We start from the raw sequence: 18,430 nt of genomic DNA on the forward strand, positions 1-18,430 counted from the left end.
AATAAAAAAAAAATATTTTGCTTTGTTCCATGTACTTACAAGTTTATGGCATCAAATCTCTTTCCAGGTGAATACCTACAAAACAAAGTGGAAATATAACAGTAATATAGTTACTGTTACAGAAATATAACAGTAATATATAACAGTATATAATCATGTTTGCACACAGTCAACTTCTTTCAGTTACTTTCTCTTAACTAAATCCTTCTGTAATCCCAGTTTAGCAAATAATCTGTTTGTTAGAGAGTTTTTGCTGGTTTTTGAAAGAAATGTATTTACTAGATAGAGTCAGAAATATCTGTTTCATAGAGCATCCCAAGAGGTGTTTTTCTTATTACATTAATTATTACTTTATGAACACATGGAAAATAATGCTATACTGTAGTAGAACAGAGGGTAACACCAAGTGTTCTTTCTTCAGGCAAAATACCTAATTCATCCATTTCTGTAGAACAGGTAACTTAAATTAATATAAGTAGCTACATAATTTATGACATTAAAAGTGTACAATTATTCATCAGCAACAATCTGGATAAATGTTCAGTATGTAATTAGGAAAAAAGAGTTAAAATGTGCGTGGTTCCTGTGGGTACTTCTTTAACTGTTTATAGTCAAGGAAGAACACACACTCAGCTCCTGACTACCTAAAACGATGTGGCTGAACTGAAACCAAAGTGGTTTCAGTGATACTTGTGGCACAGAGGATGATCTGCATGGTGGGAAAATGACTTCTTGATTGTAGYGTCTGCTCTGCCAGGAAAAGGATTCAAATTGGTGAGCAGAAACCAAAGTAAGCATCTAAGCACAAGATGCTGTACAAGCATCTAAGTACCTCTAAGATAAAAGAAAATTGATATACAGTGAAGAGGAAATGTTATATCATAGACTATTAACATCTTGCAGTTGTTTTCTCAAAGCAATCCTTGAAACTACCGCTATGGCCACCTTCACACTCTTCGATCAGACACAGCCATGTCAGCTTTGGAAAGTCACAGGAAGGCATGAGGGACTCGGCTTCCTCTGCTRGTACATCAGATGAGTCCCATTAGCTGTTAGTAATGATATAAAGGTAATCAGTAAGTTTGCCTGTTCACARAGAGTGTTTGATGTCACAAGCAAACATCATCTTACGCCTGTGTAGTTTCAAAGCRTCTAATATGGAAAGTCTATATATAAGCATATAACACATAACATCAGCTGTAAACAATCACTTGCCTTGAGCATTGCTAAAAAAAAATACCCTCCCATTTTAACTATATATTACATATATATAATACATGATATTTCTGATCTGCAGCTCTTACMCTTGTTTCAAAGCACATCAGAATCTCAAATCAATGATAAGAACAGATTACTGCTTGCTCATGACATAATTTTATACTGATCTTCCCCTCTGCAAATGGTTCCGTTCCTTATTTTGCCATACTGCTGACGTTACTGCACGTTCCTCCCAATTTACTGAAATCAGATACTGAGTATCTTGCAGTTGCTCTTTGTTTCTCACTCTGAACATGCCTTGCACTCCAGTTTCACTTTCTTTTCTGGCTGGTCTTCGGCACCACCTGGTGTCTGACTGTGGCTTGTTTGTTTTGTAAAGGAAAAACCAGCACCTTATTTCAAACACCATCAAGTAACATTATAATGGAAGTGTGTTTAGCAGTTCAGGATAATAATGTGATTCCACTGTAGCAAGACTTTCAATTTTAGTCAGGATGAAAAGATTGGTATTTGATGATGACAAAAGCCTTGGAAGACAAAATTCAGAAACTTCTAACACAGTATGAGAACCTAATGACTCAGTTATGCAAACTACTTAACTGAATACCTCAATTACTATGAGAGGATATTCTAGGGAAGAAACTATGTCTCATAAAATCTAGTTTTAAAACACAGGAGAGAAATGTGTAATGAAGTTTGTAATTAATTCTAGACAGRTGAAATTATTTCCACTGTTTTAATGCATTCACAGAACCTAAGGGCTTCCTATTGTATCTGTATGCACAACTTTGGTTAGTTCTGAAAGCTGTGGCACCTACTAACTTGCAAAGGCAGCACACCTGGCTTATGGCAAAACAGAAAGTCCAGACAGAGCAGTACTGAAACACAAGTAACTGGAAAATTAGGTACAAAAATAATCTGTTGCTGTYATTTCCTAATGCTTCACCAAAGCCACCTGTATTGGCTTTGGCTGAGATGATAGTTAATTTTCTTGTAGTAGCTTGTAGGGTGCTGCATTTTGCATTTGTGACCAAAGCAGTGTTGGGAACATTGAAATGTTTTAGCTAATGCTGAATAGGGCTTACACAGCATCATTRCTACACTGCCCTGACAGTGAGCAGGCTGGGGCTGCAGAGGAATGTGTCAGGGGCACAGCTRGAACAGCTGGTACACTGACCCCAACTGACCAAAGGGATATCCCAGACCATACGATGTTCTCAGCAATAAAAAATGGGAAGAGGAAGGAGGGGGACATTTGGACTTATGGTGTCTTTCTTCCCAAGTCACTGTTGTGAATGAAAATATCTCAGCTTTCCTAGAAACAGCCGAATACCTGCCTGCCAATGGGCAATAGTAAGTCAATTCCTTATTTTTCCTTATATTTATCTCAACCCACGAGCTTTCTCACTTTTACCCTTCTGATTCTCTCCCCATCTTGCTACAGGTAGAAGAGAACAAAGGACTGTGTGGGTTTAGTTGCCCAAGAGTTAAACCAGGCCACACCTTAAATATTCCTTTCACATGGACAAACACTACCAGGCTACAATTCTTCAACTGAGTCCACATAATAAACCTCTTAAAAACCACGGAGACTTTTCACTAGCATTCTGTATGGAAACAAAAGTTTTTGTCAAGCACACCTATCTGCATGCCACCTTCCTGGGTGTGCTTTTTCATAGAAGAAACAGAGGGCCCAGGACAGAGGTATCTGTGCTACACTATMAAACCTGTAGCATCCAGATTAGAAAAAACTGCACTATTAGCTGGAGAAGGATGCACCTATTTCCACCTCCACTTCTGCCTATAKTCCATTGGCAAGAACTAAAACCACAGGAATTATGTCTGTCCACGCCTCCAGCTGTTTTCAGTTCAGGCCATTTCCCAAACCTGTCACACTCTGCTAATTCAGTAACCATGGAGTACATTCTCGTTCAAGGATTTGCTCAGTCTCCTCTGAGACCTGTGTAAACTCTGCATTTGCAGCAGCCTTTGCCAGCCGTTCCCATGACACAAGTGATCCTCCCCAGATGCTTCCAGCTGAGCTCCTGGTATTTCCGAGAGGCTCCAAGGTGCTCAGTCAGAATTACAGAATCAATCAAGTTGGAAAAGTCCTCTGAAATCGAGGACTATGACTGAAACTTCAACCAGACCACAGCACATGTCCAGTCTCTCCTTAAACGCCTCCACGGATGGTGACTCCACCACTTCCCTGGACAGSCCATTCCAACGTCGTATCATCCTWAGAAATTCCTCCTAATAACCAGTCTAAACCTCCCCTGGTGCAGCTTATCCTCTTGTTCTGTTGCTGGCTGCCTGAGAGAAGAGGCTGAACCCTACCCGGCTGCAGCCTCCTTTCAGGGAGCTGCAGAGAGCGATAAGATTCCCCCTGAGCCTCCTTTTCTCCAGCGTAAACAACCCCCGCTCCCTCAGCCGCTCCRCAAAACACCTGTGCTCCAGGCCCTTCCCCAGCTTTGCGGCCCCTCTCTGGACAAAGAGGAGGAGYCTGTAGCAATTCGTGACCCCGCCCCTTCCCAGCCCACCCCGCTGCCCAGGCTAAGCAGCCCCCGGCCCACGCTCCCCTCTTCCCGGCCGGGCACCACCCCCGGTCCCGGAGCCCCGGAAGCGGAAGCGGCTCCCGGCTCTCCGTGTGCGGCGGCGGCCGAGGCGGAGCCGGGTCTGAATGGAGGCGCCGCGGGCGAGGGGCCGCTGAGCGCCCCGGGGCCGCCCCGCACCCCGCGCCCCCTCCCCGCCTCCCTCCCTCCCCCCGGGGCCGCCCGGGCCCCGCCATGTCCTACAACAAGATCCCGCCGCGCTGGCTCCACTGCCCCAGGAGGGGACAGCCCGTGGCAGGTGAGCGCCCGGCCCAGTCCGGCCCTGCCCGGCCCCGGGGCGGCCGTGGGGCGGCAGCGGGCGCGGYCCCCTCCCCTGCGGTGCTCTGCTCCCCGCCGGTGCCGCTGCCCCTCAGCGCCGGGGGCCGCCGCGGCCTCTCGCCCTCTGTCCGGGCCGGGGCTCTTTGTCCCGGGGCCACGGCTGTGCCGTGTTCCCCCCGCGAGCTCCTGGCCGGTGTTTGTCCCGGAGCTGACTCCTGTAGGGCGGCTGTTCTCCTTAAAGYCCAGCTCGCAGCAGCGCTTTGCCTTCAGTGCCGGGCTCACCCTCCCTTCGGCCGGTGYCCCCCTCTGACACGGACTCGCCCCGGCTCCCCTGCAGAGCTGCGGGCCCTCTCCGGCACCCCGGAGCCTTAGTGCCGGGCTGTCCTTTCTCACTGGTTCACTTTCGGACTAAAACTTTTCCTGTTTGTCGTATCTGATCAGAGGCGACAGCCAGGCATGCAGAAAGCCATGCGGGAGCTACTAAGTCGGTCAGAGGCTTGGAGCATTTCTCTTACGAGGGAAGGCTAAGGGAGCTGAGCTTATTCGGCCTCGAAAAGAGATGGCTAAGAGGGTATCAATAATGTGTATAAATGTCTGAAGCGGGAGTGTCACGAAGACGGTGCCAGGCTCATCTCAGGGGTGTCAAGCAATAGGACGAGAGGCAGTGGGCAGAAACTGATGTACAGGAAGTTCCACCTGAATATCAGGAAGAACTTCTTTACTGTGCAGGTGAGCACTGGAACAGATTGCCCGGGTAGGTTGTGGAGTGTGTACTGGAGGTATTCAAGAGCCGTCTGGATGCGATACTGTGCCACGAGCTCTAGGATGACCCTGCTGGCACAGGGAGGTTGAACCAGATGACCCACTGTGGTCCCCTCCACCCTGACTGATTCAGTGATACCAGTCCTCTGTGCACCCTCTTCCATGTTTGGTTCTCTTTTTTCCTAAAGTCTCTGAAGTCTTATCGGTGTCGATTTCTTACTCGATTTCTTACTCCACCGACTGGCAGTGATGTTCCAGTCACCAGTGTGTTCCTGAGCTCTTTAGCTGGAAAATGAGTTTTAAGTGTTGTACTCCAGTGTGACACTTGTATTTCAGGGCTTGTCAGTGGTTGCYGTCTGCTTGGATATTCTTGTTATGTCTTGGTTGTTACTCTGTATCTAGTCTTCTGGCATCTAGTGGCAGTGCTTTCAATATCAGGTAGACACATTTTTAATTGAGTGTTAACTATCATACTGACTTCAGATTAATATTTTCTCTGCTGGTATGAGATAAGAGTACACTAATGTCTCTCTTTTCAGTTTTCTCATCTTCTTCTTTCCTTTATAATGCAAGCAATTCAACCCCCCAGTTTTTTTTTTCTGCAATATTTTCACTCCTTTCGTATCTGTCTCTGTGATAATGTAAAGGTATGTTTTCAAGACACAACACATGCTACTCAGTGTGCTGCTTTAACTGGCATTGTGCCCTGATTTGCTCAATAGTTAAAACTCCCATGTTTTCCATCCCACATTTCCACATCATCTTACTTTTTTGATGGTAGTTGATTGTGAAATGGAAGACACTGATGGCTATATTTAGAACCTGGTGAGACATCTCAGTAGGCKTGATCTTCAATAATCATCAATATGCATTAGTTGGCATTTAGCAGTATTTAACATCAGTTGTTCATTTTGGGGGTTAATGGTTTCCCTCAATTTCCTTATACTTCTCTGAATTTGTCTCAATTAAATAACAGTGCTGTTGGATTGTTAATTTCTGTTATCTCCCCTGATCATTGCAATGCCACATGCATTATTTGTATCTAATGAGAGAGATTTGATAGCCACAGCCTGTGACCATGACAAAAACAGACTAAGGTTTCTTTATTCTGCATTTTTCTTCTCAGCAAGTTCTTGATCTCTGTTAGTTGTAGCTTTTGTTTGTCTGYCTTTTGAGCCATGGTTTCTCAGAAACAGCAGCCTAGAGTAAGCAAGAATGAGGGTCATCAGTGTGTCATCTGCTGTGCCATCACTGCTTSTGTGCTTGTTTATTCAGGAACTGCAAGGTAATTCTTTTCCAWTCCATACAATCATGCACAGGAAGTTAATGCACAGTAAAAAACCCAAAAGTGCTTGGTTCATTTCTTTGGCTACTTTATCAGGATGTGTTTGCCTGACCTTTAGTTTTTTAGTGTGTACAACTTATGAGAAACAATATTATGTCATTGGTCTTCTTTCCCTTTTTGCTATTTTACATCCAAAGACATCTAGCAGTTTTATGGGAGATAGTTTTTAGGGTTTAATTGATGTTGGTACTATCTCCCATATATGTTGCATTCTATTTTTAATTAATTTTTAAATCAAATTTCTAAGCATATGTATGTGACTTTGTTCCCATCTTACAGTGTATTAGTAATAATGTTGCTAAGTAATGTTCATCGAGTGTTTGATCATAATGCGCTTGTCTTATGGTCGTGGTATCTAGAATTTCTAGATGACCTCAATACAGATACTAATGAGGCCTGAAACTCTTCTTTAGGTGAGATTAGCTTCATTCATGTTAACAGAACCCTTCATCCTGGACAAGGTGAATTAATCTACATCTCCCATTATTTTTCAGTTGTCTTTAAATATTGGTGGTTTCCTGACAATTTCTGGTTTTATGGTATGGCAGTTTTTCAGAATTGCACATAYTGACTTTTATCGCATTATAGTACAACTTTGGTCATATACTTTATGAAAAGAGTTTTCTTCAAGTGCTTAGACCTGAAGTGACCAGGTTGTTTCAGCCTTACTGCCTTGAACACCATCTCTGCAGGTCATGATTGCTGAAAACCTCTTCTGTTACAATTTTATCATGGAGAGTGCTAGCAAGGTACAGAAGAAAAGACATAGGAAGTGTCTCAGCAGTGTCTTCCAGCCTCCTTCTACTGATTCATGTTAGTTAATCCAGTTCTAGACATACATGTAGCATGCAGAACTGTGAGATATTATTGGAAACATCCATGTGCGGTAATGCTTCTGGTTCAGGAAGTTTCTGAGCTATAGCTTGTAGTTGGGGAGAAWAATCTGATGGATTGTCATTGTCATGTTTTGCTCTCTTTCCTAGTTGTCAGGTTTTGGTCYGTATTGGTGATGGATGGTGAAATGGATGCTTTCACCCAGTATAGTTCTCTTGAATCAGAAAACTGTTACTTTTTAGAGGAGATGTTGGGGCTTTTTTGTGGAGTTTGCAATTTAATTTTATTCAAATTCCTCTTAATAATGGTCACTTTACCCMGTCTAGACTTCCTAATCAATGCTAAATCTAAACATACCATGGTCATGCATAATTATGTATGTCATGTTTTGAGTTGATAGCTTCATGTCACAGAAAATTAGGCTAAATTTAGAGTATTTTTTCACTGGTYGGCTCTAGAATTTTAAATTGAAAATAAAAAGAGTGGCAATGTTCGAGCATGTACATGTAGAAAATGTGATGTCTTACACTGTTCACTTTGATTTCTCTCAGATTTCTCCACTTGATGTCTGTGCTCTGATATGCTGGGCTCTTATTTTTAGAAATTTAACTRTTTTTCAGCCTAAAGAAMTACYGTCTGTTAGACAGGTAACWAATTTGGAAAATGGTTTTTAATARCCACTTTCCAAAGCTATTTGACACRTTTAAACTTAATTGTGGAAGCAGGTAATCATCGGTTGTCAGGGTTCCAGTAACACTTTGAAGTTAATTTGGAAATTCTATCGAGGAGTTACTATTRGTGTCATAATTTAGTTTAGATATTTGAATGATGTAGGATGCTCTGATAYCCATGTAAAATATCACTTTGTTAGTGTCAGATCATCTAATTCAGCATATGATTTTTTAATCTTCAAGTGATTATGCATGGAGGCTTAAACTGAGTTGTAATCAGTTGTCACTACATCACTTCTTTAGCATAAGTAAGGCAAAACTGTAGAAGAGASAGGAGTTACTGCCTGATTTGTATTTGACCATATTACTCAAAAAGTTTAGAAGTCTGTCTTACAGTTAAAGGTTAGATTTTCAGTAGTTTGATGACACATAATGAAGGGCTTATATACACACAGGGAAGGAAGGTTTTCAAGCTTCTGTACGAAAACCAAACAGCAAATTTTCCAGTAGAGAAGAAGCAACTGAAATTTATAGAATCTGACCTCCAAAATGCTTCCAAAGATCTGTGTTTGAGCTTTGGATGTGATAGTAAATGGGCTCTATATGAAATATTCATTACTTCCACAGCTGTCTGTAGGTATTCAAATGTTGCAGGGGGATGCTCACTAGACTACTTTGTCTATCTTTTCCTGTCAGTGAACAGAAATGTATTTTGGTTGCTCAAAAAGAAATCAAGAGTGCAAATCAGACATTAAATCAAGGTCTCCTACTAAGAAGAGAATGAGCACGTTCATTCTCTGTTCCAGAAGGTGGAGAACAGGAGAATCTTCAGTGCGGCTGTACAGTCTCTAATCAGATGCTACAGGAAACAATTGTAACCTCCAGGCACTTCAACTCTTCTCTTTTCCCAGCATCTTGTAAACAATGGTGGTTGTCTTATGTACGCATTGTCTCTTTTGTCAGTGCAGCTCCTTTTCTTAATTGAGTGCCTTGACTAAAAAAGTTTAGTTACATTCTTCATGTTCTGTAATGGATGAGTAGATGTATTATATGGGTGTGGCAAGTGGCAAAGTTAAAAAACTTTAAAGCACGATGTTGTTTTGCAAAACATAGGCTGGTGGTAGATTTTTGCATTAAGTTCATGTAAATTTAGGATTTGTGTAATCAGTCTGTACAGAAGAATATTACAAGTTAAAATGGAAGGGTTAATAGAGAAAGAGACTGAATGGTAGCCAACCCAGCAGCCTTTACCAAGGTGGATGGAGGGTGTGTAGCTGTTGGGATGAAAAGGCAGAGGGCAATACAGTTTTTCTAACAGCCAGACGCGTTGAAGTGACTAATTTTATTATTGTTTAATGTGTTGATTATATGACAGAATAACTTTCCTTTTAGCTGTAAATTTTGGAATGGCCTCAGACAAGTGAAAAGTGAAGATGTTTCTCAYGTTGCTCCCTAACATCTATCTTGAGCTAAACAGTTGTATAAAGCTTCATGATTTCCATGTCTGTCTGTCTTTTGTGGTTTATAATGTTTCTTTTGTGGATGGTAGATACTTGTTTGAGACTATATAGAGTGTTGATAGATAACATTGTTTTCTGGAATCTTTCTTGTATGTTATATTTGCAGGTAATCAAAGCTGATATTTTCATGATTGGATGACAAACTGTCATTTTAAAATGCTATTTGCATGTTTTTAATAGTAGAGTTTAAATTCTCTATATTCTGTTGTGCTGTAGCTCCACAGCTTAAATCACACTAAAAGTTAGCTACAAATATTAAATTATTCTGTTTTAGATGGACTGACCTGTATTTTCTTTAAACTTTTATACTTGTGAATTCTGAGAACTCATAACTAAAATATATTCCAGTTTACTGTTGATAGTAGGATTCCTGCAATTATTTATTATTAAAGATGAACATCTAAATGTGCTCAGCATATTGCTTTGAAATTGCCAAGTTGTAAGTGTTCGTATACATGAGTATGCCTAAAATATAGCAAAATTTTATTATCTTTCATAGGGAAGTTTTTACCTTTGAAGACAATGTTAGGACCAAGATATGATGAACAGGTTGCTGAAGAAAATCGTTTTCACCCGAGTATGTTATCCAACTACTTAAAGAGTCTGAAGGTAAAATTAAATTTTCTAATAATTGAAACATTGCTTTCATTATTATGTTTAATTCATTCATGTTTCATTATTCATGTTACTCGAGTGTTGCTTTTCAGATGTAAGGAAAAAGAAGTCAATGGCTTTGTTTGGGACATCTGTACAGAATTTTTTTTTATTTGTTTACATTTCCAGGTCCTCTCTGTAATTAATAGGTTTCTGAAAGTACTTCCTTGCAGGTTAGAATTCTCAAGACTAAACAAACCCAACTCCSTTAGCTGTTCCTCCTAAGAGACCCTTCATGAGCCTTATTGCCCTTCTCTGGACACCTTCCAGCACCTCAATGCCCTTTTTTAAGTGAAGGGTCCAGAACTAAACACAGCATTCAAGGTGCAGCCCCACCAGTGYCGCATATTGGGGGGACAATCAATATCCTGCTCCTGCTGGCCACACTATTGTTGATACAGGCCAGGATGCCCCTGGYCTTCTTGGCCACATGAGCAGCACTGTTGACTGATACTGAGCCAGCTGTCAATCCCCATKTTCCTTTTTGCTGAGAAGCTCTCAAGCCACTTCTTTCCCAGCCTGTCGCCCTGCCTGCTGTGACCCAGGAACAGGATCCAGCATTATGCCTTATTGAACCTTATTGCATCCATCACTGAGACTTTTGGTGCTGGCTCAGTTCTTCATCCTCTGTTTTGCCCATTTCCATCTGTATGCTTCAGTTTGCATGTTGTTCTGCACTGTAGGACAACTGTGACAATAAAGGTAGTGAACAGCCTTTCATATAAGTCTCTGAAGTGTTATGCCCAGTCTAGTGCATCTGGAGACATGGAAAGTGGGATTTTGAGCCTGCCAGGCTAAGAAAGGGTTACCACCTAATTAATTTAACTGATTATTAAACTTTATGTAGAAGTTTAGCACCATTTGTTTTGATTGTGTCTTATAAGATGAATCATTCAAGTGATGTTTTTTCTGTGGGTTTTTTCATTATTTTTTGCTGTTGATCTAGGTTAAATTAATTCTGGATTTATTTAACACTATCAGACCTGAAACATCARAAGAATTAGGCAACTAAAAGATGGGAAGCCTCATTTTATGAATCCTGTTTAGGCTTAGRTATGAAGTAGATGGTGAACTGCTCAGTGTAGGTAGCAGTGGTAGAAATACCTGTGCAGTAATGCGATAAGAAAGTACTATCGGTGAAGCATATGTGCCTGTTCTCCAGTTGGATTTTTCATGTTAGAATTCTTGCATCTGTGCTGTTAAGATCCGCTCTTATCACAGAGGCGCAAAGGGAACTCTCTGTGAACAAAACAGAAAGAATCCTGAGGTTYGAAATATTCCCCAAAATCACATTAAAACCAAATGAGTCTGAATGTTGATACCAAAAAATTTATATGTTTTATTTAACAGTAAAAGAGGCAAAGAGAAAGAAAGAGAAAGAAATAAATAGAAAAAAGAGGTGGGGGGAGACAGGGAGAGTGACAGAGACAGATCARGTAGAAATGTATCACCCTTCTGTGGGTCCCAATGATGTCTTGCAGCTTCCCTCCATCTGATCTTCTTGGTGGTGAGGGTCCCATATTTCTATACCACAAAGTATAGAATCCATTGGATTAATGTACATTTGGGCCAGGGGAGAAAGCCCAGGTACCTMCCCCAAGGACGGGCAAATTTGACACGGTCTCTTGCAAGGCTCTGGGTCATTTGCATCATTTTGTGTCATGTGCAGTGCTCTGGTACAGGGTCTGGAGAACCCTTCAGGGAGGTCTTTGTTGSACTGTGACATCCCCTCTGCTGTCCCTCTTGTGAATGTCCCATAGATGTGGCTTTCCTGGAGTGGGCAGCCCCACAGCTGAGCTGGTCTGGGCAACAGAGGATGGACATTCACTTCTTACGACCAGAGCTACACACCCAAAACCTCTCCCCCGTGGGTTGGGGGCAGTCTGCAGACCTGGCAGCAGATAAGCCTGGGTCTGTGGCCTCCACCCCGAAGTTCCTGGGCTTAATCCTCCTGCAGAAGTACTCTCCTCCAGCCCAGACCTGAGAATAGTGTCACTGTTATCTCAAATCAGCTTACAGTCYGGGGCCTCAGTCAGGGCACTCATTCAGGGTGGGCTTGGTGGTGCAGCTTTTGTTGATGTATGTCTGTTATATAGTTTTAATGACAAAAATCTTCCATAAAGATGTTTAAGCCATGAACTATAATATTTCAGTCTCTGACATGTGCATCTAAATTCTACTTGAGTTCCTCTTCTATGCATTGTGTTATTTTTGACTCTGACTGGATTTGATAGGCATACCTGGAAATTTTCCCAAACCAATATTACTCATGGTTTAAAGTAAAATTCTGTGTATTGAAGTTACAGGGAACTTCACAACCTTACTCAGAATTTCTAAATGCTTGCCTCCTTATTGATTTGCCACCAAAAAAGAATCATGGTGAGCCTTTGTAGCATTTTCAGTAGKTGCATCTATCAATTCTGTTGTAATGCTGCAAAATCATCATGTCTTGAGTGATATCAGATTATTAGAATTGGATAATCAAATCAGTAGCATGAGGATCCCCACTCATATTTTGGTCATTTTGACTAACAAGCAAAACATAGAATTTCTCTCAAACTCTCTGTTCTCATCAAATCTATTGCATTGTATTGGATGCTGGCATTGTTGATGAGTGTTTGCTGTTTGAAAATATATATTTCTTTTTATTTGCCAAGTTATGTAGTGGTTACTGGAGTGCTCTATTTSTAGAGCAGCAGTTTACCAACAAGCCAGCAATAAAATAAATGTGAAATTGAGGAGCCCTCAAAGASCTGAATTTTCCCACCCAAGGCAAAAGTAGCTCACTGCATGGTTCTCACAATTTTATTGCAATGTGTTTTACTGCTAATACTTTGCAGAATTAATTATTTCTGAAATTTGGTTATTRCTTAAATCCATATATATTAGCTCAGCAAACTTCAGCAGAAACTTTTACACCTGGACTTTTGCAATAGAGAGATTACTGTTACCACAGATTACCAGGTACTGGTTCAGCATTTAAGACAACTTCTATCTGGGTGGAACTGTCTCTAACAAGCTTCCTGTGTGATTCCTTTTCCCATGGAGCTGGTTGCTGATCATCTGAATGTTAGAAACTGATTTGATTTACCATGGCATCCCGTTTTTCTTCTGATTGTTGATGTTCTCATCTTAATGTTCTCATCAACGAATTGCAGGACCAATTGGTGACAGTCTGAATATTATTTTAAWTTTTTTTTTAATTCTTGAGCAGGTAGGTTAGTACAGTTCATGCTTTATACAGGCAGATTTATTTCTGTCASAAAGAGCTAGGACATTAGTTAACTCAGAAGAACATTTGGGTAATTAACATGCTCAAGTTACAGAATTTCAATTAGGAAAACTACTTACCAATTTTCAGCCACATTATTATTTTTACAGATACATTCAATCACTGATCTAAACTATTTTCCTCAAATAAGAAATGCAAGAAAAAGGTCCTGATACTTGAGGTATTTTGTATTTCTGCAAAAGACAGTAGTAAGAGTAAATAAAATATTCTGAATACAATATGCAAAGTTGACAATGAGAAATTCAGAACAGTTCTGGACATTACTTTAGAAGGTTTAATGCTGTTCACATAATGTCATGATGCTTTTTGATATTTGATAAATAAAAGTAATATAAAAATATATAAATATTACAAAAGTATTTAATCAGAACTTTGGATACCATGGAGAGCTATCTCTGTAGATAATTGGAGATTTTCCTTTAGGGGTCTACTAGACAATATGTGAAACATGTGTTTCTGAATTGTGTTCTAGTTATAATTGGATTTTTCCTTTCCTTTTTATGTAGAAATGGTGTTTTACTTTGTAATTCTTCCAACTGCACTGTTAAATTATTGCAGTCTGTTGGTCCTGCTTGAAATCATGACATTTAGCTTTTTGACCAAAAGCAATTGCTTACACTTAAAAGACAGGAAACCAGGAATACGTTCTTTGCACAGGTATGTTAGTGAGCTGTTTCTGTGCCGTCATACTGGTAGGTTTGTTGGAAATTTTTTTTGGAACAAGGACCATTGGGATATACTTTGATACTCTCTGCATTTTGTGCCACCCAGTGGAGTTTCTGCTTTCCATTGTTCTTTTAAAAAACATAGTAACTGCTACAAGGCTCTTTGAAAGACCTATTTTACAGCTATAAAAACAAACACTAAAAAATAAGTTAATGCACAAGGGGACATATTAGGGTAGAGTGGGCAAGGCATCCTGGATTCAGGTATGCTCTAACATCTGAATGGTTGACACTGCCACCCTAACTGCTGACAGCATCTTTGAATATCTGAAGCTGTTTTACATTTTAACTTTAAATAAGATGTTTCTAAGAATTTAATGATTTTAATTAATTTTAAACTTGAAAATGTGTTCATTGTTTTGCATTGTTTTGCATTATTAATAGGTAGGTAAATTAAAAKAAGTTTGTTTTTTTTTTCTGAGAGTGTACTTATATGTAAGTTTCAGTAGTTAATTTTTCTTACRGTACTTTCACTGTGCCAGTGTTTAGTAATTTTTACTTTGCATAAGAGCACTTGATTCCATCTTGTTTGTCTTTTTAGCATCTGCAAGTAATTTTTTTACCTGACTTTCTTGCTGTTAGCTGATCTTTCTTATTTAGAATCATTAGTTGGAGCAAACTGAAGTTTTCAACTGATGGCTAGTGCTAATTTAGACACCAACTTTCACAAATAAATACAGATGTCTGTAATAGTGGTAAAACCCAGATTTTACAAATGTGCAATATTTAATAATTTTTAAACTTACAAATGTAGCCTATGGTTGCTTTTAATTATTATATTTTTAGCCATTTAGTGTTCGTGCACTGGTATTTGAACTACAGACATAAATTTATTTTTAATTTTTTTTTGTTTTTTTAGGTTAAAATGGGTTTGCTGGTAGACTTGACCAACACCACTAGATTCTATGACAGAAATGATATAGAGAAAGAGGGAATTAAATATATAAAGCTCCAGTGTAAAGGGTAAGTTGTGTGCACTTTTTAATTATTCTTTGGCTTTTAATTTGAAAGATGGCACTGAAGAAATTGTTTCTTTTTCTCTTCTTCCCTTTCCCCAGGTGTCTCCTAATCTGTGTGTTCTTGTGTTTTTCAGGCACGGTGAGTGTCCTACACCTGAGAACACAGAAACATTTATCCGTGTATGCGAACACTTCAGTGATAAGAATCCTTCTGAGCTTATAGGTACATCTTATACCCATCATTAGTTTTTACTATTTGTTTATTTCATATGTGCTCATAACTGTGGTCTTTTATTCTTCGAAGTCTGAGCTAAGGAATTTCCTCAGTACATTGTTTATGCATATATAAATTTATAAATTTAATTGCTTTTGCTGTGAAACTAATTTTTTTTTACACAAACTGGTATGTTTCTGCATTCATCAGTTTGATAACAGCTGTTGACTTAATGCAGAAAATTACACAGGCCCAAGAGCTGTCTACAAATAGATGATATTTGCACTATGGTTTTGTAAATTCTGTATTGCTGATTAACAATAACAAATGCATAACAAATGCAAGTTAGTGTTGTTTTGACATTTGGTGATCTGGTTTGCTTGAAGTCATATTTGGAAACTAAATTATCAGAGATTCTTTAGCAAGTCTCACAAACCTGGTAGTAGATACTGGGCTAAGTCTTTCTTCTGTGGTATGCTGTTTTGCAGTGAATATTTGAATGGTCTAAGCATTCTTTTATTTTTTTACCCAGAGAGAAATAAGTCCTCAGTTTAATTTGCTTCCAGTCTAGTTTTAGTTAAAACTATTTTACTCTGATTTTTTTAATCATAATAATGTTCACCTTTCTGCAAACTATCAGAGACAAGAAATTACTTTGCAGGTGAGCTTCAGACTCAGAATGGGTGTCGTCCTCAATCTTCTTGGTGATAATTTTGCAGCCTTCTTCAATCTGAGTGTCTGTGACTTAGGGATATATGGAGCAGTTGTTTGTGCAGTGTCATTGCTAAGAACTTGGTAAACAAAGCTGGTATGCTCATGTAGTTTAGGATTCATCCAGAATTATGGTAGGATAGCTGAAGTTGTTGGAAGGGACTTGTGGAAATCAGCTACTTAGTTGCCTTTCTTTAGAACTGGGCCAGCTAAAGCAGCTTCCTCAGGACTMTCCTGAACACAGCACCGTTATAGCTGCTGTGAAGAAAATTAACTCTATCCCAGCTGAAGCCAGCACAGAAACCTGTGTGCTCTTCTCTGAACTCTAACACAACTCTGTGGACTAAAAAATAAGGAACAACTAAATGGGAGTGAGTGGGACCAGTCACCAACAGTATTTAAAAACAGATCTAAGATATTGTTGGTGACTGATCGCAGTTACCTTCTTTTAGCAATTCCTCGTTTTCACTCTTTTGCAGTTCTTCCACTTGCTCCTCCAATAGTATTTTAGAACTTGAAATGGTGGTTATAGTCAGCATTTTATATGGATACCAGACCCATTTAGCTGATATTTCAACTTACAAAATGCCATTTTTAGTGTTGAGTCACTGACGGTTTAGCTTCGATGAACTTTGGAATGTTTTTCCATTATTTAGGTGTTTCACCCCTTTTGGTGGAAAAGGTCAATTAGAAAGAGTCAAGGAGAAAATAGTATGTTGATTTAACTTTTGAGTAACAAGTTGTGTAGGCTTTTATAGTAAAAGAGAAATGTTGGAATATTCCGTTTCCCTTCTGTGAATTACTGAAATTTCTCGTTTTTGATACTTGTTTCCTCTGACAGAGCATCAGAAAGACTAGTGGGGAGGATGTTTTTTATCAAAAGTGAAAGCAGTCCACAGCAGTGATAATACTGCACTCTGTGTGATCTTTCTCTTCCAAGTCATTGGTGTCATACTGAGATGCTTCTTATCTTTGTCATGTTTATGAAATTATTGACTTAACCTTCTCGGCAGCAGTAAGAGCTGCAGGAGTTAGTGATAGCTATTGTGTGCAATTTTGTTCTCAGTGTCAAGATTAGATATGAAAAGAGACTGAAATGTGAATGATAAGTGATCAAAATTTTCAATTCATCTGGAATAATACAGGAAGGAAACTTTATTTTTGCAGCATGAAGGACAGGAGCATGCCTGCCAACCTTAAGGAAGTGACATGCAAAAATTTTGCTTCAGCAGAAAACAAAAGAGAAATGATTGCTAGGAATAAATTATACAAGGGAGCTAAAATTGATTTATTTTGATGCAATTTAAACAGCTTTTAGTGTTTTTAGATGGTTAGAAATTAATTTTAAAAATTCCTAGTAATTTTTGCCTTGCTTTATTATGAAGGGAAGCTTGGTGGGGAAGGCAGAAAACCCAATCCTCTTACAGTTGATACATCTTTTTACCCACTTAAAGTTGGGTTGATTTTTTTATTTTTCATCAGTCTACTTTTTGTAGGTAATTTTTGGTTCTCCAGCTGAAAAAAACTATATTTTAAGTGTAGAAGAGTGTAAAGAAAAAAGTTAGATATTCACATTTTGTTTGACTACATGGCAAGTGAATTGTTGCTAACTTTACTTTACTAGCTGTGATAATGAGGAACTGAATGAAAGCTGAAGTGGCTTGCTTCATGGTTTTGGGTGCCAGATCTTGCACTTTGAGTCACAACAATCCCAGGTGACACTACAGRCTTCAGGAAGAGCAGCTGGAAAGGTGCCTGGCAGAAAAGCACCTGGATATGCTGTTCTGCTGACCATGAGCCATCAGTGGGCTCAGGTGGCAAAGAAGGTCAGCGTCCAGCAGGACTAGGAAGTGATTGTCCCTCAGTATTGGCACTGGTGCTCAGGCATTGACATGCCGTAGTGTGCCCAGAGAAGGTCAATGGAGCTGGTGAAGGAGCACAAGTCTTACTAGGAGTGGCTGAGGGAGCTGGGATTGTTTAGCCTGGAGAAAAGGAGGCTCAGGGTGATCTTGTCACTCTCTACAACTTCCTGGAAGGAGATCGTAGCCAGGTGGGGGTTGGTCTCTTACCTCAGGCAGCCAGTGACAGAACAAGAGGAAATGGCCTTAAGTTACGCCAGGGAGGTTATGGACATTAGGAAAGATTTCTTTACCAGAAGGTGAAGTTGTCAAGCACTGGAACAGACTGTGCAGGGAAGTGTCTGGGTCCCCATCCCTGGAGGTATTTAAAAGCTGTGTAGATGTGGCACTTAGAGACGTGTGGTGGACTTGGCTTAGTGGTGGACTTGGCAGTACTGGGTTAACGGTTGGATTCAATGAACTAAAGAGTCTTTTCCAACCTAGACAATTCTATGATTCTATGGTAACAACTAAAAAATGGTAGGAATAATTGCTTTTGCTGTTAGTGGAAACTTTGATTATATTTATAAATTAAAATGAAGTAGGAGGAAGAGACAACATCTTGCCGGAATCCTTAATGACGTTTCTAATAACACAAATTTTCAGGCTGGTCTTCTTATCACTAGATGGTGCTGTTGCCTTGAGAGAAAAAAAAAAAAAAAAAAGGCAATTCATTTGCCAGTGTATCCCTCCTTTCACTGGGGGATGAGTTCAGTAAAATAGAGACTGAAGTCTTAATTCTTTTTTTCTCACATTG

General features: G+C 39.7%; 1 protein-coding gene across 1 annotated transcript in view; it reads left to right on the top strand.

Annotated features, from left to right (window-relative positions):
• The first annotated feature begins 3,861 nt into the window (after positions 1 to 3,861).
• RNGTT (RNA guanylyltransferase and 5'-phosphatase) overlaps positions 3,862 to 18,430 on the top strand; it is a 168,717-nt gene continuing 154,148 nt past the window's right edge. Inside the window, exons 1-4 of the mRNA XM_057382214.1 lie at positions 3,862 to 4,068; positions 9,720 to 9,829; positions 14,751 to 14,854; positions 14,985 to 15,073. Coding sequence (XP_057238197.1) covers positions 4,005 to 4,068; positions 9,720 to 9,829; positions 14,751 to 14,854; positions 14,985 to 15,073 — 367 coding nt within the window. The 5' untranslated portion in view covers positions 3,862 to 4,004. The remainder of the gene's footprint in view (positions 4,069 to 9,719; positions 9,830 to 14,750; positions 14,855 to 14,984; positions 15,074 to 18,430) is intronic.

Source organism: Malurus melanocephalus, unplaced genomic scaffold (assembly GCF_030028575.1).
Source record: "Malurus melanocephalus ecotype Western Australia unplaced genomic scaffold, MMel_1.1 scaffold_555, whole genome shotgun sequence".
Classification (NCBI taxonomy): domain Eukaryota; kingdom Metazoa; phylum Chordata; class Aves; order Passeriformes; family Maluridae; genus Malurus; species Malurus melanocephalus.